The 26,148-nt window shown below is 50.9% G+C and overlaps 2 protein-coding genes across 5 annotated transcripts; one reads left to right on the top strand and one right to left on the bottom strand.

Annotated features, from left to right (window-relative positions):
- Positions 1-331: 331 nt before the first annotated feature.
- MKS1 (MKS transition zone complex subunit 1) lies at positions 332-13,070 on the top strand. Of its 4 annotated transcripts, none has more exons than XM_012763170.3 (18): positions 332-440; positions 814-923; positions 2,612-2,745; positions 3,136-3,291; positions 4,337-4,434; positions 5,173-5,301; positions 5,562-5,666; positions 6,311-6,419; positions 6,968-7,024; positions 8,098-8,140; positions 8,409-8,474; positions 9,947-10,017; positions 10,374-10,443; positions 10,533-10,640; positions 11,327-11,460; positions 11,993-12,075; positions 12,160-12,257; positions 12,357-13,070. In XM_012763170.3, exons 1-18 carry the CDS (start codon positions 361-363, stop codon positions 12,446-12,448), a joined length of 1,743 nt encoding a protein of 580 aa, XP_012618624.1. In that variant the 5' UTR covers positions 332-360; the 3' UTR covers positions 12,449-13,070. The 4 variants fall into 4 exon arrangements, with proteins under 4 accessions (XP_012618624.1, XP_012618775.1, XP_012618852.1 ...); XM_012763321.2 differs by having other exon boundaries at positions 2,675-2,745; XM_012763398.3 differs by lacking the exon at positions 3,136-3,291.
- Positions 13,071-13,346: 276 nt separating this feature from the next.
- EPX (eosinophil peroxidase) lies at positions 13,347-23,263 on the bottom strand. The gene is made up of 13 exons (XM_075994439.1): positions 23,188-23,263; positions 22,968-23,061; positions 22,556-22,731; positions 22,271-22,388; positions 22,031-22,160; positions 20,933-21,139; positions 19,479-19,797; positions 18,309-18,469; positions 17,704-17,959; positions 17,107-17,277; positions 14,860-15,097; positions 14,053-14,265; positions 13,347-13,746 (listed from the first exon to the last, which is right to left on the bottom strand). The coding sequence occupies exons 1-12, from the start codon at positions 23,261-23,263 to the stop codon at positions 14,064-14,066; spliced, it is 2,148 nt and encodes a 715-aa protein (XP_075850554.1). The 3' UTR covers positions 13,347-13,746; positions 14,053-14,063.
- Positions 23,264-26,148: the final 2,885 nt, after the last annotated feature.

The raw sequence follows: 26,148 nt of genomic DNA on the forward strand, positions 1-26,148 counted from the left end.
TCATCTGATTCAGGTCCTCATCACCTTTTCTGCATCGAAATGAAGTAGGCTGATGGCTGTGCCTGTTTTTTATTTTGTACAGCGCATCAAGTCCTGCCTTGGGTGCGCGTGAGCTTTGCTCGCATTCATGGCAAATGGTGACTGGCAGGACCCTGGAGCGCGCCCGGGCGCTCGGCCTGGGCTGCACTGGCAGAAGGTAGGTCATAGCCGCTGCAGCGCGGCGACCGGAACAGCGGGTTGCGCGCGCAGCGCCTCCACCGCCTCCACAGGCTCCACCGCCTCTGGAACCAAGCGTCTCCGTTGCCTGGGGAACTGGGGGCGGTGCGCTTTCCGGCGCAGTCGCGGCGCGTCGCAGCTGTCATGGCGGAGGCCTCTTGGAGCACTGACACGGGGGAGGCAGTGTATCGCTCCCTGGATCCCGTGCGCAACTTGCGCCTCCGGTAGTTGCACCGCCCTGGCCCCGGCCCCGACCCCAACCCCAGGCCCAGGCACCCATGCTTTTATACCCTCAGATAATTCGAGCCTGAACTTCTGTTCTGAGGCCCCCACTTCTGCTTACAAACCCGACCACTTCCTCTCCGGTCTCCCATCTTCTCGCACTGCTTGTACCCGTATCTCTGTGTCCCCAGTACATCCTCTTACCCGCACTCTTCCCCTTAGGACTCCCGCGCCCAACCCACCTCCTCTGTTGTCTGCACCCAGCACACCTTAGCAACCCCACCTCCTCTGTGTTTTGTTTCCCCCATCCTTGCTCTGTGGTTGAGTGGTTGAGTATCTTGTAACGTGTATTTTGGAATTCTCTCTCCTTGACAGAGTCCACCTGCAAAGAATCACATCAGGCAACTTTCTTCATTATCAGCCTGCTGCCCAGTCCGGGAGTGACCTCATAGACTTGGCCACTTTTAGGCCTCAACCAACTGCCAGTGGGTGTTATGGTGGTGATGCTGCCCCTTGAGGATTTTGGGGAAAGGCTTGGGGTGGTAGAGTTACTCTTTTTTTTTTTTTCGGCATATTATGGGGGTACACATTTTAAGGTTTCAAAAAATGCCCTTTCCCCCCTCCCCCCACAAGTCTGAGTTTCCAGCGTGACCATCCCCCAGATGGTGCACATCTCACTCATTATGTATGTATATACCCACTACCCTCCCCCCTCCCACCCGCCCAATACCCTATTACTGTAGTACCTATGTGTCCATTTAGGTGCTGCTCAGTTAATACCAGTTTGCTGGTGAGTATATGTGGTGTTTGTTTTTCCATTCTTGGGATACTTCACTTAGTAGTATGGGTTCCAGCTCTAACCAGGAAAATATAAGATGTGCTATATCACCGTTGTTTCTTAAAGCTGAATAGTACTCCATGGTATACATATACCACATTTTATTAATCCATTCTTGGATTGATGGGCACTTGGGCTGTTTCCACAGCCTTGCGATTATGAATTGTGCTGCTATAAACATTTAGAGTTACTCTTAACACAGAGTAGACCCAGGTCTGTGGTTTTAAGAGAAAGCTTCACCTTTTTAAGAGGAGGAGTGGGAGGTATAAAGAGGTTGAGTTACTTGCCCAAGGTCACACAGCTGATAAATGTTGGAGCCAGGATTTGAACCCAGGCAATCTTAACTACTACTTTATGTTGTGTTTGAAAATTGAATAAGACAGGATTCCTGCTCTCAAGATACTGATTAGAATTGTGGCCAAATATAGTGAAATAACAAATACCATGCTTTTGATATGCTGTAAATTTGCCTGGCAACCTAAATACCATTTGTGGCATTTTTGGTCTAAGAAAAAATACGCTGCAAACCCTAAATACAAATGTATGCACTTTAAAAAACAATTTTAAGATTGGATTAGGTGATGGACACACTTATAGTCCCAACTCAAGCATTACAAAAGCTATCCACTTAACAAAAACATTTGTATCCCTTTAATATTTCAAAATTTAAAAAAAGATTGGAGACTGCTTGAAAAATGTGCATATAAATGTAAACTGTGTTGTTGTGGTTTTCCTTATCTGAAGGCTGAAAGTGAGGAAGAGAGGACAGGGTGGGTTTTTTTTGTCGCTAGACTTTATGTTTTTGTTGTTTCTATTCATACATATTTCTGGATAAGAGGGTGGCTGGTGGGTTGTGAAGCATGTGTCTCTGAAAAAGGCATACTCAGCTAGAAGTGTATTAGATTTGGTTCTTTAAAAAATCATTTATTTGCCTTCTCTGTCCTCTCTGGACACTTGGTCTCCTAAGTTACAGTGTTTATGAATCTATATATATAGCTTCAGGAATAGTGAAAATAAAAATGCCAGGGTTCTTTTCTAGCAAATGCAGACCATTGGGATTGAGGAAGGGCTGGCTATCAGTCTATATCTTAATTTTAGTTCCTGACACTGAATTAGATTAAATATTTTCTGGAAGGCAGGACTACCTTTTATTCCAATTTGAAGTGATTAAGACTTCTTGAGTCTTATCTTGGCTTCTGCTCAAACTAACCATCATATGTTGTGGAGTATATCCATAGCCTCTAGAGCCTTTGTTTAGATTGAGTGCTTAATAAATTACTGAACTCCAGCTGGTTTTGAGGCAAATATAAGAGTAAGGACTTTGTTTATAATCAGTCACAGAGCAAGAAATGATGCTGGTTTGGCTCAAGCGTTTGACTCACTCTGTTGTCTTTGGAGGTGGACACCGCCCGGATGAAGATGAAGAGGAGGAGATTGTCATTGGGTGGCAGGAGAAGCTCTTTAGCCAGGTAAGCCAGTGTCTCTTGTCTTCTACCTTTACCTGGTATACCCCCACCTGGATGGTGATACAATTGCCAAGCTGATTTCCAGAAAGTTTGTAACAGTTAATACTTTCCCCTGTTGTATTTACAGTGACTGCCACTATTCAGTTTATGATCCTGGGTAAGGGACTTTTCACTTCTGGGCTGTATGCCATCTGTAACAGCAGATTTGGACTAGACCATCACTCTGGGTCTATTTAGCTCTAACATTCTTGGATCCCCTGCTCTCCATTAGTTTCAAGTTGGTTATGAAAACATATCAAATAGCATCAGCTCTATAGAACTGATTTGATTAAACAGAGGAACAAAAGTTTGATGTATTCTCAGTATATCTCTGTCTCCTTGTGGTGACCTCAGTTTGAAGTAGATTTATACCAAAATGAAGCAGCCTGTCAGAGTCCTTTGGATTGTCAATATCGTCAAGAGATCCTGAAGTTGGAGAATTCAGGTGGCAGGAAGAACCGACGAATCTTTACCTACACTGACTCTGATAGATACACCAATTTGGAGGAGGTATATTCCTTCTGCCGTCCCATAGTTTCCTTCTTTGACTCCCCTACTTTTCTGGCCTCACTGGGTTGTGTGTGTTAAATAAGAAGCCTGTTAAGGGGAGACAGGTAGCTTGTCTAGAAACTGCTGTGAGCGGCTGGCAGCCAAGCTGGACCAGAGTGGGCATGGTCTTCCGGTGGTATGGCTGCTACTCCCTCTTTGCTTGCTGGAGGGCCTGGGAGAGCTCGCAGCATGCATAGTAGGAGAAGTAGCCACTGGACTTGGCTTCTGCCATGCATCATCATGAGATAAGACAGGTGGTGGAGTCTAGAACAAGCTAAATGAAATTCATCAGGAGATTCACCCCAAAGTCTGAATATAGGGGTTTAAAGAGGAATTCAATACAGTTACGAGGAATGGCTTATTGTCCTCAATTTACCTATGCCAACATTCCCTTGTGTACTTGTTTTATATTTTCTTCATCCACTGTGTATGTTCTGTCTTTTCAGTAAGACTTCAAACTCCTTGAGGGTAGAGCCTGTATTTTCTGATTTTTGTTTTTGACCCTGTAGATCTCTGCAAGGAGCAGGTGTTAAACAACTGTCTTTGAAAGACTGGCATGTTTTCATTAGGAGAGCTATGGGTTGGTACTATATACCGTTTGAGTTGTCTATTTTGGAAAAGCAAATAAAAATGCAGATAGTGTTCAGTTACCACGTGAGGATTTTCCATAAAATACTTGTATCCCATTTGGCATTTTCCAACCACCTAGTTAACTTCAGCATCTACCAGGCAAACTAACTCAACTTTCTATACTTAGAGAATACAGACTAATTTTAATATTAGCATAGATAAAATCTAAAATCCTGGGACAGTTCAAGATGTGGTAGACGTCTTCTTGGGTTGTTGGTGCCGCTGCTCCCCTCCATTAGCACATGTAACGGTGAGGTGGTTGTGCCTGTTAGTCTTGGGTCTTGGAGGAGGTTTCAGAAGGAAGACTTCCCTTCGAGTACTTGGCCCAATGTGGCCATGACCAGATGGCTCACATGGGACTGCTCTCTTTTCTCAGCACTGTCAGAAAATGACCACCGCAGCCAGTGAGGTGCCGTCATTCTTAGTTGAACGAATGGCAAATGTCAGGCGGCGACGGCAGGACAGGAGAGGAATGTGAGTACAAGTGTGTTGGGGGCTGGGGGGGCCATTGTGGTCCTTCCGTGCCAGTGTTCTCAGTACGTCCACCAACCAGAGCTTTTTATTTCCTAAACTTAGGTAGTTTTGAATTTTTATCAGTGGTAATATGCAATATTCATTATTATTTTATAATTAATTTAAAAAATCAATATAAAGATGTAAAATAGGCTGGGTGCGGTGGCTCACGCCTGTAATCCTAGCACTTTGGGAGACCAAGGTGGGTGGATCGCTCAAGGTCAGGAGTTCGAAACCAGCCTGAGCAAGAGTGAGACTCTGTCTCTACTAAAGATAGAAAGAAATTAATTGGCTGACTGAAAATATATAGAAAAAATTAGCCAGGCATGGTGGCGCATGCCTGTAGTCCCAGCTACTAGGGAGGCTAAGGCAGAAGGATTGCTTGAGCCCAGGAGTTGGAGGTTGCTGTGAGCTAGGCTGATGTCACAGCACTGTAGCCCAGACAACAGAGTGAGACTCTGTCTTGAAAAAAAAAAAATGTAAAATGTATTTCTCACCCTTCATGTGGATATTTTTTCAAAATGCCCCATAGAGAGGAAAGGGATAGCATTTCTGTTTGTTAAATATTTTGGCTCTTAAAACAGCATGTCCACCAGCTCAAGTGTCCCATCCTGAAGTGGACTGCCACTGGGGTGTGCTCCCCGCTTCAGGCTCTTTAGGGAGTGTCAGAGAAGTGACCCTTCCTGTGGTGTTTCCCAGGGAGGGCGGCATCCTCAAGTCACGCATCATCACCTGGGAACCCTCAGAAGAGTTCATCAAGAACAGCCATGTCATTAACACCCCTCTTCAGACAATGTACATCATGGCGGACCTGGGGCCATATGGAAAGTGAGTGACGCGTCTCACTGCCAACTCAGATCCTCAACCTCTTCTCCCCCCACTAGCCATTGCCTTCCTGTATCCTCCCAGGGTATACGGGAGGAAAGGACACATTCTTCCTTTTCTTCTTAGCGGTACTCGGAAGAAAATGTTTTACTATGGTAATTCTCACTGTAGCCTCTCTTCTCTCCCCTGAAGTGGGGTGACTCTTCCTCTTTCCTTGAAGGACCAGTGATCCTGAACCTTGGTGTTGATATCCTGATTTCTAGGCTTGGCTATAAGAAGTATGAGCATGTCCTCTGTACCCTGAAGGTGGACAGCAATGGTGTGATCACAGTTAAACCTGACTTCACAGGCCTCAGAGCACCCTACAGGTGAGGAGAGGAGGAAAGGGGTAGTGGAAACTGATATTTCTTCCCTTGGCTTCACTTCTTGCTCTTAATTAAGGAGATTCTCAGAAAACCCATCATCTGTTCTAATTCCCAAGCAGTGGTTCACATTCTATTCTGGGCCGTAAGCCCTTAGAAAACTGGGGACCCTGTTCTTAGAAAATGTACAAGTTCACCATTTGGAAGGGATCACTTCAGTGGTGTAGTTTGGTGAAAGTGGTTCTTTGTGCTGCTGAATGTTGGGACTGACCAGAAGTGAACTCAGCCAGGTCTTTTCCTCTGTGCTGATTTTTCCTTATCTCTGTGTCTTAGAATAATAAAGCTGTAAATTGGAAATTATTTGGATAAACCTGCCCATTTTTCAAGTGAGAGAACTGGGTGCCAGGGATATTGTGCCTTAAGGGTTTCACTGTGACGTTGAGGGTCTGGAACCTACACCTTCTGAGTCTAGTCTGGTGCCCTTCCTGCTTTACCATTTTGTTTCCCTCTCCTGGCCATTGTTATGGCCATTTTTGTCATCATATACTTCAAGGGAGGTGTGTGGCCAGTGAGGTTCAGCCCTGGGCTAGATCTGAGGGGCCCCATCTCTTATTGTCAGAGCTAGCCCTTTTGTGGCTTTGCCCTTACAGAATCGAGACAGAAGGGGAGAAGCAGGAGCTGTGGAAGTATACGATCGACAACGTGTCCTCCCTCGCACAGCCAGAGGAGGAGGAGCGGGAACAGCGAGTGTTCAAGGATGTAAGAGCTAGTTCCCTCCAAGTACCAAAGGGATGAGCCTTAGTGCCTGGAGCCAAGACCATGTCTGAGCTTGATGTCGGCTGTTACTAGGGACAAGCCTTGGCCCCCATAGCCTCTTCTGACCTAGGAAGCATTGTTGACATGTCAGATGGAAGTTTTTGATCATATTATAACAACCATGACCATTTATTTGAGCATTTACCATGCTCTGTGGTAGGCCCTACTTCACATACCTTATTTCCTCACAACAACCCTTTGAGGCAAATACTTTTATTATTACCATTTTATAAACGAGGAAACTGAGATTGAGGAGCTTAATGGTCTGTCCAAGGTGATTTAGCTCCTAATGCGAGAGTCAGGATTCAGTCCCAGACCAGCTGACTCCAGAGCCTCTGTGCTTCACTGTAAAATGGCAGTGAGTAGGATGCTTATGCCTCCAGCTCTTGGTGGCCTTTCCCGTTATTGCTTCTTTTCTCCGTCCCATTCAGAACTGAGCCCTGGTCTGGCGTGGGTTGCATCTTGAGTTTTGGTTTGGTTCATTTCCTCAGCTTTATGGCCGGCATAAGGAGTATCTCAGCAGCCTCGTGGGCACTGACTTTGAGATGGTGAGTACTTGGCTACTGCAGCACTGTGAGCTGGGTTTAAGCAGAGCGTTCTGACTCTGGGCGAGTTACAGCACCTCTCTTAAAGGTCCCCAAGATCTACTCTTTAGTGAAAAAAGGAAGTCAAAGAAAAGCACCTAGAGTATAGTCCTTGTTATGTGTTTTGAAACATTGTATGTTGATACAGAACTGTTCTTGCATAGGAAAGGGTCTGAAAGGCTACAATACATGCTGTGGGTGGCTGGGTGACAGCTCATAAGTGCTAGAGTCAGGATTTGGTCCCAGACCAGCTGGATTGGGAGGTGGTAGTGGGGTAGTGGGTGGTGGGAGGGATATGTCAGGGATTTTTCCTTTTTATTCCCTAAGCTTAGGTAGTGCTGATATATTCACTATTACTTTATAATTAATTTAATAAATTAAAGATGAAAGATGTCTTCCCCCCTCTTCATGTGGATATTTTTCCAAAATGCCCTAGGGAGAGGGAACAGGGGTCATTTCTGTTTGTTGAATATTTTGGCTCTTAAAAAAACAATTCAGGTCAGTTATTCTGTGGTCCTGTTCTTTGTTTTTCCTCATTCCAAGAGTTCTATTTCTAGATCTGGAAACAAAGATAGAATTACCTACTTGTCTCCCTCTCTCTCTCTTTAAAAAATTAACTTTTGTGATTTTCATATTATGTAAGCCACAGATATTCAGTATTAAAAAAATTAGATAAAACAGTTACACAAATAATGCAGAAAAAGAAAACTCCCTAGGTTCCTGACCGTAGCCATCTAAAGGGAACAGGGGTTTTCGGCTTCCCATTGCATGCCAAAGGGCAGCTGTTGTTGCTAATTTTTCATACTGCATCGCCCTCACCGCCATTTAAATTATATCCTTTCCACTATGCTGTGAACTTTAGAAATGAAGGAAACAGATCTGTGGAGAAGCGTCAGGGTGGGGGTGAGGAAGTACAGTAGTGACCCAGGGTCTGACCTCCAGTGTCAGGGCTTCTGCGGGTTTGTGGGCAGGGCTGGGGAGAAGTCCTGGTTCCCTCCCAGCCTCTCCTGATCTTTCCCCACTTGTCTTCACCTCAGACTGTCCCAGGCACGCTCCGGCTCTTTGTAAATGGAGAGGTAGGTAAGTATCTTGCCAGATAGAGATCTCTTGACGCTTAGGCAGATGTTCGGATAGAGCTATGAATAACCTACCTCACCCTGCACCCTGGTGGTGGCCTTAGGTTGTCTACTGTGCTTTGGAAACTCAGTGATGAGTCTTTCCTGGAAACCCAGAGGGTTCCTGGCCCTCAAAAGACTTGCTTCCAAAGCATGTAGGCCCCGTAGGACTGGGTTGGGTGCTGAGGGTAGTAGGAGAACACGCTAAAATAGTTTCCTGTTTTCTCTCTCAGTTTCAGCACAAGGCTATGAGTATGACAATCTCTACGTCCACTTCTTTGTAGAATTGCCAACTACTAGTAAGTAATAGTCTAAGTCTCTCCTTTCATGCACATTCTGACAGTTCTAGAGGTACTGAGTTAGACTTCCTTCCCCTCTCCTCTACTGAAACTGTTACTGCTCTTTTTAAGGTTATAGATCACTTCTACTTTGCCAAATCCAGTGGTGACTTCTCTGCTTTCACCTTACCTGACCTCTCTAAAGCGTCTGACACAGCTCACTCTGCTTCATGAAATACCTCTCTTGTCTTCTGCCTCCACACGTCTCTCTTCCATCTTGCTGGTGGCTTATCAGCCTCCTTGGCCAATTCCTCCTCTTCTGTTGATCTTAAACTATTAGAGCTTCAAAGGCTGAGCCTAGGCCTTCTGTTCCTCTCTATCTATGTTCTTCCTAGGCATTTCATCGATCCCACAGCTTAAATATCATTTGTATGTCTCACACTCACAGGTTTCCATCTCTAGCCTCAACCTTTTCCCTGAACTCCAGACTCACATCCAGTTACCTCGTTGTCATTTCTGTTGAACATTACTAAAAAGAACTCTTGATTCCCTCCCTCCCCTCAAACCTATCCTCCCTGGTCTTCCCCATCCTAGCAGATTGGCAGCATCATCTACTTAGCTGCTAATGCCCAAAATCTAGGAGACAGCTTTGATTTCTCACTTTCTCTAGCTCCCTATAGCTGGTCAGTCCATCAGCGGTTCCTGTCAGCTCTGTCTTCTGAAGCTGTCCTGAATCTGTCCTCTCTCTGCTCTACACCGAGCTACCACCATCTCTTACCTGGGCCAGTGCAGTCAGCTTCTGAGTCATCCTCTTGCTTCCTCTTCCGCTCCCGCTTACAGTTCATTTGCCACATACACCATAGCCAAGTTGAGCTTTTAAAAATGTAAACCAGTTGTGTCCCTTTTGAGCTGAAAACCCCAACAGCTTCCCCTCCCACTAGAAGTAAAATCTAAACTCCACACTGTGCACGAGCTGGCCCATGGGTATCTCTTGCTTACAACATTCCAGTCATTCTTTGCAGCCAAGGTCTTGCCCACTAGAGTTTTTTCAGGATCATTTCCTTTGTCTGAAACCTTTTCTGCCATATCTTTACATGGCTGGTTCTACTTGAGTTTGGGTCTCAGTCTGTGTCACTTCTGAGAGGCCTTCTCTCCCCACCCAATCTAAGTGAGCCTCCAAGTCACTCACTCCCTTCCCCCTGTTTTGTTTTTAGTACAGCACTTATCACCACCCGATAGTCTCTTGTTAGTTTGCTGTCTGTTTCCCCCACCTCGCCCCCCATGTTACCTCCATAAGAGAGAGGGATCTTTTCTATGTGGTTACCAAGATATCCCAAGATGTACGATCACATAGCAGACTCCCAGTAAACAGTAAATGAATGATTGATTGTGTGAATGAGTGAATGAATAAACGAATAAAGAGATTTTGTCTTTTTCTCAACTACTTGCTCTCTTCTCAGGTGAGCTTAGTATATCTGGTCTTTGCCTTTCAGACTGGTCAAGCCCAGCATTGCAGCAGCTCTCAGGAATAACACAGACCTGTGCCACCAAGTCCCTGGGAATGGTATGGAGGATGGGAGAGGGTATCTGGAAAGGAATGAGAATCTGCTCCTGGGGCAGCATTTGAGGCTTTATCAGGCCAACTGCTGCACTCTGGGGAGGCCTCCAGAGTTGGGTCTGACTCTTCTGTGTGGGCTCTGAAGGGCTGCGTGGTCCTCTGTCTGCCTTTTTAGAGAATGGCAGCAGCTTGTATTTTGGGTATCCCTTTGCCTCTCAACCTCTTACTTCCCACATGGGATGATAATTGTTCTTTTTCCCTTGTGAAAGTGACCTTGTCATTGGCTACAGGGAGAACAAATTCCAAATGAGGCCTTCCCTACCATATGACATTGAGTATAAAGGGACACTCCTCTTTTTTAGGACAAGGTGGCTTACTTCTGTTACCCATTCACATTTGAAGCCTTCTTCCTCCACAAGGATGAATCTGCTGGTGAGTAGCTCAGCAGTTGATCCTGGGCTTTTGTTCTCCCTGGCCAGTAGGCCTCCTGTGACATGGCTGCTTCTCTCGATTGCTCCTAGATGCTCTCCCTGAGTGGCCTGTGCTCTATTGCGAGGTCCTCTCCTTGGACTTCTGGCAGAGGTATCGTGTGGAAGGCTACGGGGCTGTGGTGCTGCCTGCCACCCCAGGTAATCTTTTGTCCCTTCCCTTCTGTGGCTCATGCCCTAGGGCCTGGGAACAAGACTGACACTTCCAAAAGATTGAATGCGTCTGGCGAGAAGTACGGATAATTAGAAATTAGAAGCATTTAACTTCTTTGGGGAATTTCTTCCCCCTCTGTTCAAGACAGCTAAGTGAAATTGGAACTCACTTCCCAAAGCCGAGCAGCCTCACAGTCTGTTACATGCTCCATGCTCCTCCGACTGGACTTACGGCCTTGAGGAGAAGCTGCGTGGTGAAACGGGCTCTTGGCACATATGTGTTATATGAGTCAGTGTTCACTTTGAATAAAAGCGACTGTCTTTTATTGTGTGCCAGGCATTATGCCAAATGCTTCTCATTTAATTCTCCCAGCCACTCTGTGAAGTGCAGGTTGTGTTATTACTCCCATTTTACCCCACGAAAATGAGGCCCACAGAGGTTAAGAAACCTGTTATGGCATACAGATAATAACTAGCAGAGCCGAGATTTGAATTCCTATCTGATTGGTTTCCAAACTGGCACCCTGAACCACCGCAAGGACCTTCCTCAGAGGCCTGGTTGTCAGCAGACCAGGTGTTCTAGCAGCGTCTCAGCCTGTGTCATTGCTGGGGCGTCAGTGAGGGGCAGCATGCACTTTCTGCTCCTGGCCACATTCTCTTCTCCCTTTGCGCAGGCTCTTACACCCTGACCGTCTCCACGTGGAGACCCATGGAGCTGGGCACGGTAGCTGAGCTGAGGAGGTTTTTCATCGGCGGTTCTCTGGAACTAGAGGACCCTTCCTATGTGCGGATACCAGGAACCTTCAAGGTGACTTTTGTCTCTGGGGCAACTTTATGCTGGGAACTTACAGTCCTGTCTTTCTGTTGTGTAGAAGGTGGGATCTGGGTTAATTCCCCTTCGTTGTTCATTGTTTCGGTATTACTTAGCCCCTTCCTTTCTGTGGCTTAAGCTGGAAGTCATGGCCATGTTTTGAACCAGGTTCAAATATCTCTACTGCTATCCTAGGAGATCTCTGGAAAACATATACTTAGAGATTTCCTCTGGTCCCCATCAGAATAACCGCCTCTGCCTTTTCCCACATCATTGAAGGGCTCGGTAAACAGATGTGGGGAGAATTCTCAGTGAACATGTAAGACGGCTGCCTCTTGAGTGAAGTTGGAATGTTCCCTGATTTATAGTGGGGCCCAGTGTCAGCCATGGGGTGATGGGAGAAGGAATGGGGTTTCCCTGGCAGAGCTGCTCTCTCCAAGGATGGGAATGAGAATGGGAGCGAGGCCAGCCTGGCACCTGGCGTCTTGAGACTGCAGAAGCCTGATGCCGTCTCGACCGTATGCCACAGGGGGAGCGTCTCAGCCGCTTCGGACTCCGCACAGAAACCACAGGGAGCGTCACCTTCCGCTTGCACTGTCTGCAGCAGTCCAGGTGAGTGACCTGGCCCTCTGCCTTGGGGCACCTTAGCCCTCGGACTGGAGAGCAATTGTGACCACTCGATGGGTCCCCCTGCAGAGCCTTCATGGAATCAAGCTCCCTCCGGAAAAGAATGCAGAGTATGTTGGACCGTCTGGAAGGATTCAGCCAGCAGAGCTCCGTTCACAATGTGATGGGTAGGTCCTCCCCTGCCCCAGCTGGCTACGGGGGGTCAGCATGGGCTGTGTTCCTCCCGACACCACTGCCGCTGACTACCGCACCTCTTTCCCTTGCAGAGGCCTTCTATCGAGCCCGGCGCCGCATGCAGGAGGCCCGAGAAAGCCTCCCCCAGGACCTAGTAGGGCCCTCGGAAACCTTGGAGTCCTAGCTCACTGTAGCCCTGGCCCATGGTGCAAGAGGACAGGACGAGATTTGCCTGAGGCTGGTACTCTCCTGCCTCTTCCTCTTTCTTATTACAGCCCATACTGACCTACTGGGAACTAGAAGAGCTAGGAAATCCCTGGTTGGCCCCGCTGCCTAACCTTCTGCTGGGTCTTTTCTCTGTCATGTGGATATAAAGCCAGAGACCTGTGGCCTGCTGTGGTCCCCCTCTTCATATTTCAGCTGCTATAAATGGGCATCACAACAAGACAGACTTTTGGTCTGCAGCTAGTTTGGGGTGACCTCATAATTAGTCCACCCTTGACACAGCCTCTTCTCTGGCTTGTCTTATAGCCTCAGTAGCAGAGAGCTACAGGGATCTGCTGTTCCACAGCCTGCCTGCTTTCTTCCAAGACAGGAGGAGGAGGGTGAGAGAGATCTTAAATCTTGGCCTGTGAGTCTCAGCCTCCTCTTTCCAGGGCAGCCTCGTTCTGCTGCTTAGGGCTTATTGAGATTGAGATATGTCTCATTTCTGGTGTAAATGAGGGCTAAAGGCAGTGCCCAGTCCTTTTTGCTAGCTGGCTATATCTTTTATTGTGTTTTTTATACATAAAAACTTTTTATATTGACTGATGTTCTGTCGGCTCCTTCTCTGCTCAGGTCTCTGACATGGCTGAGGTCGTCGTCTTGTCAGGGTCCCTGATGCCTCTGCCCTTCCCCTTTCCTCCTTTCCCCCTTTCCCTACCCCACAATGTTGCTGTGGCTCTCCTAATTCAGCCCCAGGAGAGGCTTAGCAGTTAGTGCCAACTTGCGTCTTAGCAGCGTTCCTCTAAACATCTGGAGCAAAGCATGGGACTGTGGCCACGCCCTCCCAGCCCGACACAGAAACGGCAGCCCCTGCCCTCAGCAGTGCTTTATTGGGAAAAGCAGAGCATGCTGCCTGGCCGCAGGCTCAGGGGAGGATTGTAGGGTGGCTGGAGGCTGGGACTGTGTGGTCTCCCAGTCAGGTGGGGGAGGGCCTGGGAAACAGAAGAAAGGAGCTGGAAACCCTCTAGCTGGCTCTTCTTGCCTGGGCCTCAAGGCTGCATGGCTTGGTGTACCTGGCTCCGTTCATAACCTAATACCTAAGAAGCCCCTAAGGCAGGTGAGTCCACTACTGCCAGGAGCACCAGTTGTCACTCCCAGCCAACTCTGAGGTATAGCCAGCAAAAGCATCAGCAGAACACAGTTGCTCCAGAGGGTGAAGGCAGCCTCATAGTCTTCCCTTTCCCTGTGTCTCCAATGGTTGGAGCTTGGGACAGACTCCTGTGGAAAGAGCAGACCTGGCTAAGTGAGGAATTTGCTGGACATCCAGAAGTGGAGCTGTTTTAGAGTATTAGTGACCAAGTTGGGGATGGCTGGGCACTTCCTAATTGTCCCCCAAAGTCCTAGGCCCTGGGATTGACTGTGAGCCCAAAAGCTATCATATTGGAAAGACACTAGGGAGGAGTACCCTGTCCCTAGTGACAAGTTCCGTTCTGCTTAGAGGCCTAAGAGAACTCAGCTATCCCATCCAGGGAAGGATGTGGGGTGTGATCCAGCCCGGCCCTGCTGGAGGAGGCCTCGCCTTACCTGCAGAAGCCTTACGTGCCTCTCCAGGCCGACAGGTTCAACCTGGGGATACGGCTGCAGCTCACAAAGCCCCGGGGATAGATGTTGGCCCTGAAGATGTCCCTTGAAACGGTGGTGATACCGGTATTGTCACATATGATTCGAGACAAGGAAATCCGGCTCAGGGCCCTGCGCTGTCTTCTGGTGAAAACGCCCCGTTTCTGCCACCAGAACCTACCAGGTGGTCAAGAAAAGTGGGTGAAGGTTGGAGAGGAATTACCTTATAATTAGCACCTGTTTTGTGCCAAGTAATTTACATACATTATTTCATTCAATTCTCACAAAATTCCTACAAGATAGACATTATTTTCATTTTATAATGGAAGAAACAGGTTCAGTGGTTAAATAAATTGCCCAGTATCAAGTGCCCAGTATTAAGTAATTTAAGTGGCCAGGGCTGGATTTGGACCCAGACAAATACCAAATCTAAGTAAGGAGTCAGGTCTTGAATCACAAAGTTATTGGAGGGTAACCAGATTTAGCCCTTTCTGCCCATTTTCTGGAATCCACGAGCCTGGAACAGTGAGGCTGACACATCTTGTCTCCTGGGTTTACGGTGACTCCAGCTCAGGCAGTTAGCCTTGCCTGGGTCAGTGTGTTTTTCCCTCCGACCCAGCTTTCGGGAGGAGCCTCCTGGTCTCAGATCCTGTGAACTTGGAAGAAATGAAGTCAAAAGAGCACTTTCCCCCATTGCTTTCCCATCTCGAAATGCTAGTGTTTTTCTGCTCTGCCTCTGGTGCAGATGTCTTTTAGGGTAGGGTCACTTACCTGTCTCCATCTCGGACTCTTCTGAACTGGTTCTCAAAAAGACAAGCCAGGAGAGGCCCCACCCGGGCCCCTGGCAAAAGAGGCTCTGCGATGGCCCCTATCCAGATGTCAATATTGTCAGGCGTCCCATACAGATTCAGGAACTTCCTTGCCAAATCCTGGTTTTTCAGCACCCGGCTAAGCTGTGCCAGATTCCGGGGCTGGGAGAGCCCGCAGAAGCGCCTCCAAGCATTGTACCCTGTAGGGGAAGGAGGGAAGCACCTTCAGCCTCGCTGACCTCCTGGTAACTTCTGCTTCTCTCCAAAGTTCTCTGAGAGAAAGCTGTGGCCAGTCAAAACTGGACAGAACAAAAAGATCCCTACCAGCAGAAGAGGCCCCGAGCCTTCTGAAGATCAGATTGCTGTCCTCTAATTTAAACTGTGAGTGGACAACCACGCTTTGCGTGCATCAGACTGTATATGTCAGACTGAGGAGTGTGCCCTAATGTAAAAAGCTGTCGTAACCCAAGATTCATAACCATAAATCTGACATACAGTGATATTATGATTAGGCTCATGTACATTAGTTAGGCTCATATAAGACAGTACGCAGAATGTAAAAGACTCTCAATCAGGTGTGTGGAATGAATGCAAAAGCAAATGAATAAATAACTGAATAAACCAACAAATGAAGAGCATGGACACAATTCAGAAGAGGACCACGCACTGTATGATTCCATTTATAGCAGAGGTCCAGGATAGGCCAATACAGAGACAGAAAGTATATTAGTGGTTATCAGGTGCTAAGGTGGGGATAGGGAGTGGCCTAATGTTATTACAAGGTTTCTTTTGATGCTGAGGAAAATGTTTTGATATTAGATCATGGTGATGACTGCGTAACACTAAATTCACTAAAACCATTGAATTATATACTTCATATGGGTACATTTTATGGTATATCTCAATAAAGCTGTTTTTTTTTTTTTTTTTTTTTTTTTTTTTTTTTTTTTTTTTTTTTTGAGACAGAGTCTCACTTTGTTGCCCAGGCTAGAGTGAGTGCCGTGGCGTCAGCCTGGCTCACAGCAACCTCAATCTCCTGGGCTCAGCGATCCTACTGCCTCAGCCTCCCGAGTAGCTGGGACTACAGGCATGCGCCACCATGCCCGGCTAATTTTTTTTGTATATATATTTTTAGTTGGTCAATTAATTTCTTTCTATTTTTGGTAGAGACAGGGTCTCGCTCAGGCTGGTTTCGAACTCCTGACCTTGAGCGATCCGCCCGCCTCGGCCTCCCAAAGTGCTAGGATTACAGGCGTGAGCCACCGCGCCCGGCCAATAAAGCTGTTTTTAAAAAGTTTTCAAGCCAGGTACAGTGGCTCATGCCTGTAACTCTGGGAGTACTAGGCAGGAGGATCGTCACTTGGGGTCAGGAGTTCAAGACCAGCCTGAGCAAGAGCAAGAAAGACCCTGTCTCTACTAAAAAAGAGAAAATATTAGCCAGCGTGGTGGCGCATGCCTGTAGTCCCAGCTACTCAGGAGGTTGAGGCAGGAAGATCATTTGAGGTCAGGAGTTCGAGACCAGCCTGGACAATTGCAAGACCTTGTCTCTAAAATAAATAAGTAAGAAAGAACTGTGGAATTTACTATTTCCTACTTATGTGACCTTGGGCAAATTAATAACTGTCTCTGACATTTCATCTATAAATGGCTGTAATAACTGCTTCTCAAGGTCACTGGGATGACAAAATAAGTTAATATACATGAAAATGCCTAGCAAAGTGCCTACTTTTTTGGCTTTCCTGGGATAAAGTCTTTGGTGCCCTCACCAAACATCCATTGCAAACTTAATTGTATTTCCCCTGTTCCCTGCCTGTGAGCTCTTGGCCTTTCTCCACTTAGAGCAAGGAGTGTTTCTGTAGCCCTGGAATTTTAGCCATCCTCCTTAGAACTTGCCAGGTTTTGGGGAATGGGGCAGTTCTTCCCTGCCTTTTAAATCTACTGCATTCTCTACTTGGAAAGTCCTGATCTCCCTTTTTTGGCTCCTGTGCCCAAGTCCTCATCCTGTGGTGAACCTAATGCTGGAGACCCTACAGCAGATGGGAGAGACTTGGCAGGGTGGCAAGCAGGTGTTCCCAGGAGTGCTCTGTTGCATCAACCTTGGCCTTGCATGCCTGTGCACCATTGCATGTCCTGAGACAGTCCCAATTAGAAAGGAGGCAGCAGCCCCGGCCTGCGTGAAGCTGGGGGGAGAGGCAGGCAGCCCCCTCACCTGGAAGGCCGTGATCCCGGGAGCGTTGCATGTTGAGAGCCGCTAGGTCCAGCCCAATCCTTCTCACTTGCCGAAACAGCTTGTCCCGGAGCTCATCCACTACCATGGCATCTTGCCGGTTCAGCTTGGCAGGGGTGGCCATGAGGCCTCTGAGGATGGGGTCGATGCCACCTGGTGGTGGGAACATGAGTGGCACAGATTGGACCAGCCTCAGGGAGTGGGTCATCATGTGATGCCAAGCTAGCTCAGAGCTGGATCAGCCAGTTGCTTATATTCTATACTATTTGTCAGGAAACAGACCTGGGGGTGGGGGCATGAAGGAGCTGCAGCTGGGAGGGGGAGAGATCACCCCACTTCTTAAAGAGTGGAAGGTGAAGGCAAACTCCTTGCAGGTCTGACATCAATCTCTGCCCCTTTTAGACATCCCAGAGGATGGGAGGCCTGTGACTGAGTGTCCTGCCTTGTCCCCACTGTCCTGGGGAGATATTAGCAGTGGCCTCAGTGGCAGCCTGGCCTCCTGGCAGTAAGCCCGGCCCACTTGGGGGAGGGTGTGCCCCCCACCTTCACCCTCATTTGCCTCTGGAAAAACCTGGTCACCTTCATACACGACTCGCCAACTGGCAAAGAAGGCAGAGCTGAGAGGAACTTGCGAGTTGGGTGCCGAGGCCTGGTATCGGCTGTCCAAGCGGAACATGAAGGGCTGGAGCAAGGTGTGGCCGAAGCGGAAGGCCAGGGTGAAGACATTGGCCACACGCGGGTCCACATTGGAGCAGTACCCCCTGTAGGGCCCCAGGGTTCTCTTGGCCCGGGCCTTGCCCAGAACCAGGGGCAGAAAGTCTCGGTAGGTGATGATCTGGGAGAGAAGACAGGAGGAACATTACCCCAGTGGCTGCACGTCCCACACTCTTGCCTTCGCAAAGGGCCACCAGACATATTATCCTTTATTGTCATCATGCCAAATGTGGCAACGTTAATTTCACATTGGTAGATGGAGATGCTGAGTGACATGGACAGGGTCACACAGTGAGCGAGTGGCAGAATCGGGGGTAGAGGTCAGATGTCAGGCACACCCGCAGTCACCCGGACCCAGCTGGCTTGACACACATCCCAAGGATGTGTTAAGGAAGGTGAGAGCCGCTTCCTCAGTTGCTTCTCCAGGCCAGGCTGTCTTCTGGGGGATGCTGGGACCCAGGGCCCCTCACCTGGACCATGGCTCCCACGATCTTCCGAGCCTCGTTGTACAGCTTGTCTCCAGTCCACCAGGGGTTCAGGCGCCGCAGCTCGGTGGCCAGCCGGTTATGCTCTCGCATAAAGAGGGTGTGCATGGCTGCCAGTTTGGGAGTTTCCGATGATCGGGAGTCACCTTGAAAACCCCAAGTTCAGAGTTGCCACAGCCTTTCCCAGAGAAATGTCTTCCTGCTAGTATAGTCATTTGCTTGCTTTTAACCAAGCCCTTTTGCAAAAGGCCTTATTTGGGCAGCTCTTCCGTAGACCTGTGTTGCTGCTCTTCCCAGGACACACACATGTGCAGTCCTTAGACACGGGGGTGGAGCTGACCCCCCGTGGGGAGAGCAGCAGAAGGGTGGAAGGGAGTAGACGGAGCAGATGGGACCCTCGCTGACTTGAGTCCCTAACGTGAACTCTGCCCTTTGAAACTCTGTGCTCTTGGGCACCTTATCCATCTTCCCTGGGTCTCAGCTTCTCATGTGTAAAATGAGAATGATAATCCCCTCCTTTTAGGGCTGCTGGAAGGTTGAGGGATGGCACATTTAAATATCTTAAATAACCGGAAGTGATTACCATTATTATCATAACCATGTACATGCGGGGAATTCAAATTATGCATCCAAAAGAAGGGACCAGGCAACAGTGTCTGGCCACAGTGTGTGTGCGTGGAGGGGGCTGGGGGGCTAAGGAAATTTAGCCCAGCTTGGCAAAGGAATTTAGCCTAGAGAAGGAGAAAATTTAGATGGAAATAGCAGCTATTTTGGGGTAATTAAAAGGGCAGTTGCGGTGTGAAAGAGAGACAGCCTCTCTGAGATTCCAGAAACATGAATCGGAGCAACAGGTGGATAGTGGATCAAAACGAGGGGGACCTTCCTAAAAGTCAGAGCTGCTTGGGGAGGGGCTGACGTGCCACGTAGGTGGTGAGTCCCTTCTTGCTGGAGGTGGTCAAGCAGTGATCTCGCCACACACAGGGGGTTCGCAAAATCTTCCCCTTACTGATTCTGTGATTGTGCACAGACCTGTGCCTGTGGTGTGCCTGATCCTGAGGTCCCAGCCACGTGCCCTCCCTGCAGCCACCCGGCTTCCCAGTCCCGAACGCAGGGACGGCTGTTTTCTGGGAAGACACCACCTCTCCCCAGTCTGACCTGCCAGGAAGCAGGGGATGCGCGCCGAGCGGTTGGTGAGGAGGCAGGGGTCCTCGCGCAGGTTGTCGAAGGGCAGCAGGGCCCGGCCCTTGTCGCGGAAGCGGGTGTTGACGGCCAGCAGCCCTCGGTAGTTGGTCCGGTCTCGGAGCCGCAGGGCCAGAGTGACCTCGCTGCCGTACACCATGCTGGCGTCCACGAAGGAGGTGAGCGCGTTGATCTGGTTTCGGACCGTGTTCCTGCTTTGGGGGCACGCGGGGGCCGAGCGGAAGAAGGGGATGCAGTCATGCCGGTCCTTGATGCGGGGGTCATTGGGTGGGATCTGAGGTAGAAGAGGGGACAGTGACACTGGGACCCCTCCCTAGCAGGCCCACTCCTCTTGGTCATCCCCCACCTCCCTCAAAACCTTGCTTAAAACTCCCCTCCTCCACTCACCCGGACTCGTGCTGCTCACCCTTCAGCATGAGTGTCCTTAGCACTTTGTGTCAGAGTCATCATAGGTTAGAAATGAGTGAGGCTTTTGAAACAGTCTAGATCCTCATTTTACAGATGGGGAAACTGAGCCTCAGAGAGGGGAAGTGACAGCTAGTTATTGAGATAGGCAGGTTGAGAACACAGTTCTGACGTTCAGGCCTGTGCTCCTTTAATTCTGTTCAATTTGACAGACCTTTTCTAAGCTCCTTTCTTGCTTGGTGCTTTGGAGACCATGAAGGTCAAAAACCCAGTAAAGGTCGCAGGAAACTGGCAGTTCCGTGAAAACACACACACACACACACACACACACACACACAGAATTAAGTAACTCTAAATTGAAGTGGCATTTGCTATACTTAATATAAAAGTCAAACGCTAAAGGTATAATAGGAAGACCTGGGAAGGCTCCCCAGAGGAGGGGTCCCTGAGCTAGGGCTTGAGGAATGGATAGGGTGACTACAGGCAGGGGCCAGCCAGGGACCTTGCGTGTCACCCCTCATGAATGTCACCCCACCTGTTAAGAGGGAGTGAATGTGTGTGAGCTGTGCATGCATGTCCCCCTACGTCCCCAGCAGAGACTCCGCTTTCCTTTCCCTAGTGCCCCACACCAGCCTTGCCTCCCAGCTGGAAGGACAGGATCCTGCTCGCAGCCCAAGCCCAGGAGTTGGCGAGAGCTGCAGGACCCTGGAAGGTTTCCAAAAGTAGAGGCCGGGAGGCTCCCCATGTGGGAATCAGACCTGTGGGCCAACACCTGCCTCGAGTGCCTCCCCTTCCACGAAGCCTCCCGGCAGATGGGCCCACCCCCCGCCCTCAGACACGCACAGCACTCGATCCTGTGCCCGGCTGTGTCTCTTGTGTCTCCGTCTTACTCCTCGGCCCCACACACAGCTCCTTAAGGACGTTGCTTCAGTCCTCCCGACCCCCCACCAGCCCTCTGCCTGGGAAGAGGGCCCACCAGGGCCCTGGGAGACCGGCCGAGGTACCTTGATGGGAAAGCAAGGGGGCAGCTGGGCACAGGTCCTCTCACAGTCAACGCCCGCAGTGAAGGCCACTCTGGCTGGGGACTCTGGGGCGAAGTCCAGATCGTGGTCGAGGAACTGGCCCCACTGCATGAACATGAGGGACCGGCCCCGATCGGAGGCCAGCTTCCCCGTGGGGAAGCGCACGATCTGGTTGGAGACGGCCCGGACCTGGTGGGGAAATAACGTCAGCGCGGAGAATGGGCTCCCAGCCCCCCAAGGTGTCGGTGCCAACCCAGGTCTCAGGGGGCAGCAGCTGCCCCTGCTGGAGTTGACGGTCTCTCATCCTCTTCCGCCCTCCCATGCCCTTCCCCCCTTGTCCCTGGAGATGAAGCCACCTCCTGTTGTTGCTGTCACTCTGGAAGGACAGTCTCTGGTGTGGCCCTGAGGGCTCCAGCAGTAAGGAGAAGGAGAGGGGCAGGTCAGCTGGCTCAGGCCTCACCAGCTCTTCCAGAGGGGTAAACAGATCAAATTGATAGACCAATTCATAGACCAATAGATAACCAGATGATGGCACCGATTCTTAGATGCATGGACTGGTTTTGAGGTGATGGATAATAAATATAGACAGAACTGGATGGATGGATGGATGGATGGATCAGTAGAAGAAAGATTAATTAATAGATGTTGATAAATGGGTAGGTGATAGATTGTTATATTGACATATGAATAGAAAATTGATGAGCCTATAAATGTGAAATAACATAGATCAATAGATAGAACCAGATTCAGGTGCATAGCTCTTCATATTTAGTAAGATACTTTGATAGTAATTCAGAGAAAAAAAACCCAATACTCTAAAGCTAGCATTAATAGATCACATCCTGTATAGCTGTTTAGACCAAATATTTTACTTACTATTCACACTACTCTATAAGGTAGGTTTTACTACCATTTTACAGATGAGGAAACCAACTTGGAAAACTTTTATTTGCCCGAAGTCACCCAGCTGGTCAGTGGGGTGCCCGGGTGTGTGCCCTGTCTGGATGACTCTGGGCAGTGTTTTACTCCCACATTTAAAAGAGATCACATGCATCCTCTGCTCCCCGAGCCCTGACTCACGAGAGGGAGGAGAAAGCCATTGCGCCTCGTGCTGGGGGTCCAGCCGAAGGGAAGTGACAGTCCATCCTCATACCTGGCGGGCAGCCAGCGGGCCAGGGCCTGGTTGGAAGCTCCCAACAAGGGTCTCCTCCTGCAGCAGGGGGTGGGTCAGGGTTAGCAGGCTCTACATGGAGGGTGGGAGGGGTGGCGGGGGTGAGGGAAGGGAGGTGTCCCCGAATCAGTGCAGCCCCTGGCCCCTACCTGTTGTTGCACCTCCCGGTGATGGTGCGGTACTTGTTGCTGCACCTCTCAGCCTGGTCCTGGACAGCACAGCCACTGGCCTGGGACAGTCGCCGCAGCTGGGCTTCCGTCAGCACATCTGCGGGAAGGGCAGGTGGGCAGGCCTGAGCTGGCCTGTTCCATATCTCCCGTCCTTTTCCCTCTCTCCTCCCAATACCGCAAGGTTGTGCCCCTGTCCCCTGACCCCAGCTTCCTTCCACTCCCAGGACAAGGCAGGCCCCAGGGGCTCAGTGGGGGGCAGAGTACCGGTGACATTGAAGGGTCTGGGCCACTGGTGTTGTAACTTCTTTTCCAGCAGCCCCAAGGCCACATGCATGTAATCCGCAGCCCGAATGACTGTCCTGGTGGTCGCTGCTGGTTGCTTGAAGTAGGACAGGAGGTCCATGGGGCTGGCCGAGCCGCTGCGCAGGCGCTGCGTTATGCTGCTCAGAAGGCGAGTGAGGGCTGGGGGAGGGGTGCAGAGCTCCCAGCAGAGCCCCAGCCCAGGGGACATCAGGACAGGGCAAACAGACAGAGGGTGGATGGAAGGGAGGCACTCTACCAACGGCGGAGATCCTGAGGGGCTCAGGGCTGGGCGTTGGGTGACATGACCCTGGCTGGAGCCCACCCCGCCCCATTGGCCCAACCAGGCCCATGCAGCCCCCAGACCCAGGCCCACCTCCTCTGGGTCCGGTTGTAGGCGGCATCCACCAGCAACTTGGCCTCTGCTATGCAGTCCTGGAGGACTGAGGTCTCCACTGCTCCGGCAGAGGCTGCTCAAAGGGGATGGGGACTCAGGGTGCAGGGGAGCCACAGAACCCCCCCAGACCCAAGCACTTGCCCTCCATTCTCCTTCCCTCAGACCAGCCCTCCTCCTCAGCTGTCTAAGGGGCTATCACCTGCGGCAGTGCCCTCCCAGGGCTGGGCAGGCTTGAGTGTGGCTAGGACTCCTGCCAGGGCCAGGAGCAGCTGCATCCCTGCAACGAGACTTCCCCAGCTGGGGGAGCAAGCGACACCCCCAGCCTGCACCGAAGGCTGCTTGCCTGGAGGACCCCCAACTGGCCTCTGACCTCCTCCTGCTCTTCTCTGGAACTAGCTGGGAAGGGACATTTATATCCCATCCTAGGTCTGGGGGAGGGCAGCTCTGGGGCCCAGAAGCCCAGCCTCTTGGGTGGGGTTTCTGTAACCTCCCTCTCGTTTTCAGGGGAGTCGTGAGACTGAAACACCCACCCCACCCCTTGCCAGCCTGGGGGTGTTCTTCCCTCCTACCCCCTCACTCCAGCCCCACCCTCTACTGCCGAGTCCACTGACGTGGGCGGCACCTGGGACACAGGTGTCTCTCGATGAGTATTTGCTGGATGGCTGAGGAGCCGTGAGCATTGGAAGAGGACTGGGCCAGGCCCTGCCACTGACCAGCTGCATGGCCTTGGGCAAGTCCCTTCTCCTCTCCAGGCCTCAGTTTTCACATCCCTAAAGTGGGAGTTGAGCCAGATGATTGGAAAGGCTCCTCTCCTCCCCCGACAGGGCAGGACTTGGGTTTGCCTTACTGTCGTATCCCTGCATGCCCAGCACGGGGCCTGGCATTTAGTGGGCACTCAGTAAGTGTTTACTGAATGAATGAATGAATGAATGAATGCTGTGTGATCAAGGACTCGGGCCCTCCCTGTACCCCTCACCCTACCGGCTCCTCCCTGGTGCAGGGAGAGAGGGAGGCTGCGGCTGAGGCAGGGCCTGGCAGTAAGATGTGTCCTGGGGCCATGTGGGGGACACAGCGAGATGCCAGGGTTGGGGCAAAACACCCCACAGAGTGAGCTGCGTGGCAGCAGGCCTCCCTCGAAGCCGTGTGCCCACCGTGGCCTTTACCCTTCCCCAGGAGACGCTCCCCCAGTGCATGTCGGGAGCAGGTTTACTCTGAGAAGTAGGTTTAAACTCTGAGTTCCTATTGGGCTTGATTGGGGGGTCACGTCATTTTTTTTTTTTTAAGACAGAGTCTCACTCTGTTGCCCGGGCTAGAGTGCTGTGGCGTCAGCCTAGCTCACAGCAACCTCAATCTCCTGGGCTCAAGCAATCCTACTGCCTCAGCCTCCTGAGTAGCTTGGACTACAGGCATGCGCCACCATGTCCGGCTAATTTGTTCTATGTATTTTAGTTGGCCAATTAATTTCTTTCTATTTTTAGTGGAGATGGGGTCTTGCTGTTGCTCAGGCTGGTTTCGAACTCCTGACCTTTAGCGATCCACCCACCTTGGCCTCTCAGAGTGCTAGGAATTACAAGCATGAGCCACCGCGCCCGGCCAAGGGGTCACTTCTTTAGAGGTGACTTGCTGCAGTGAGCTCATGGTGACTTGGGTTTGAATCCAGCTCTGTCACTAGCTATGTGACCTCGGCTGGGCCTCCATGTCCACATCCTGAGTGTAGAAGGCGCCCCAGCCAGCCTTCCCCCAGGGCCGTCCTCTCCCACACCAACACGTCTTTCCCCCTGCAGTGCCCACCCAGGGACACTTGTGGCTCATGCTTTGCTTGTGACCCGCCGGCCTGCCTGGAGGGCACATGCTGGGCTCTGAGACAGAATCGCCATCGCTGCACCCGGCACCTGCCATGCCCCTTCTTCAGGTGGGCATGTCCGCTCCTTCCCAGCGCAGGCCCCACACCTGCCAGGCTCCCAGCACGGCTGGGCCAAGTGTCCTTGTCTCTGTCCCCTTCCCCAGGCCCTACCTAAGCCCCGCCCGGCGCCCCCCGCAGCAACACCACCAGCCTGACGGTTGCCCTTGAAACAGCCGCTTTGCTTCTTCGGCAACCCCTTTCACAAGCTGCAGTTGATGGCCGGGCCCCGCCTGATCTTATCTTCAGCAGAGGTCCCTCTCCTGTGCCAAGGGGGCCTGGGTGGAAGTCACCGTATAGGAGCTGAAAGTACATAGGGTTCCTTGCTGCGCGACTCACTGCGCGACTTGGAATTAGTCACACCACTCGCTAGACCTCAGTTTCCAGCCTGTGAGATGTGGACAGTGACTCTCGTGGAGGAGAGAAGTTTTAGAGATCACAGAGTGCCCCTCAGCTCTCTTCACCCCCCCTGCCCTCAGGGAGCCCGAGGCCCCCAGGTTGGGTCCAGAAGGGTGTGAGTAACCATGTAACCCGGCTTGCCCTCCTTCCAGGGTCCCCGGTGCTCAAAGCCCCACAAGGGGGACTCTAGTTCTTCAGCAATAGTGAGTTGTGCAAGGGTTTGCCACAGCTGTGGGCTGCTGTGGGTCACTGGGACAGTAACCCAGACCCAGCCCTGCCCTGCTGCCCGATCCCTTGGGGATTCCAGCCTGTTGACTGATGGTGCTGAGGAGGCCAGCCGGCCACGGGGGGTGGGTTCCCGGAGGCGCCGCAGGGGCTGGCAGGCAGAGCTGCAGGCCAGGAGGCTGAAGGAGGTGCCGAGCCTGCCACCTGGCTCTCCTGGGCTCTGGACACCGGGTGCCCCTTCAGGCTACTTTCTACCGCCCTCCTGCAGGCCCCTGCCCCTAGGCTCCAACCACCTTCCCCTCCAGTACAAACCCCATCCAGGCAGCTCCTGATTCTGCAGGAAGTGCCTCCATCCTCCTGGCTCCCTGTGGGAAGCCATCTCTGACACACCCCACAAGCCAGGCCAGGTCGGGTCCCTAAGCCGCAGCACTTAGTGCGTGCCGGTGGTGGGGACTCTTCGGCCTGGGCCCCAATCCCAGCCCCGTGATCCACTACTAGGGCAAGCTGCTCAGCCTCTGAGCCCACCTCCCCACCAGGTGATGGAGGCGTCACCAGGCCACCTCGTAGACACCGTGCCTGGCACACGGCAGGCACTCAACAGGGCTGTTGACTAAACCTTCTTGTCCTGCCCTGTTG

Source organism: Microcebus murinus, chromosome 18 (assembly GCF_040939455.1).
Source record: "Microcebus murinus isolate Inina chromosome 18, M.murinus_Inina_mat1.0, whole genome shotgun sequence".
NCBI classification, from domain to species: Eukaryota; Metazoa; Chordata; class Mammalia; order Primates; family Cheirogaleidae; genus Microcebus; species Microcebus murinus.

Excerpts from the sequence above, each read along its gene's own strand:
- MKS1 (XM_012763170.3), top strand. The coding sequence starts at position 361 with ATGGCGGAGGCCTCTTGGAGCACTGACACGGGGGAGGCAGTGTATCGC. Across the intron at positions 441-813 it reads GTGCGCAACTTGCGCCTCCG|AGTCCACCTGCAAAGAATCA; the intron begins GTAGTTGCACCG and ends TCTCCTTGACAG. Across the intron at positions 10,444-10,532 it reads CCACAAGGATGAATCTGCTG|ATGCTCTCCCTGAGTGGCCT; the intron begins GTGAGTAGCTCA and ends GATTGCTCCTAG.
- EPX (XM_075994439.1), bottom strand. The coding sequence starts at position 23,263 with ATGCAGCTGCTCCTGGCCCTGGCAGGAGTCCTAGCCACACTCAAGCCT. Across the intron at positions 19,798-20,932 it reads CCCCTTGCTTTCCCATCAAG|ATCCCACCCAATGACCCCCG; the intron begins GTACCTCGGCCG and ends CTTCTACCTCAG. Across the intron at positions 14,266-14,859 it reads AGAGTCCGAGATGGAGACAG|GTTCTGGTGGCAGAAACGGG; the intron begins GTAAGTGACCCT and ends ACCACCTGGTAG.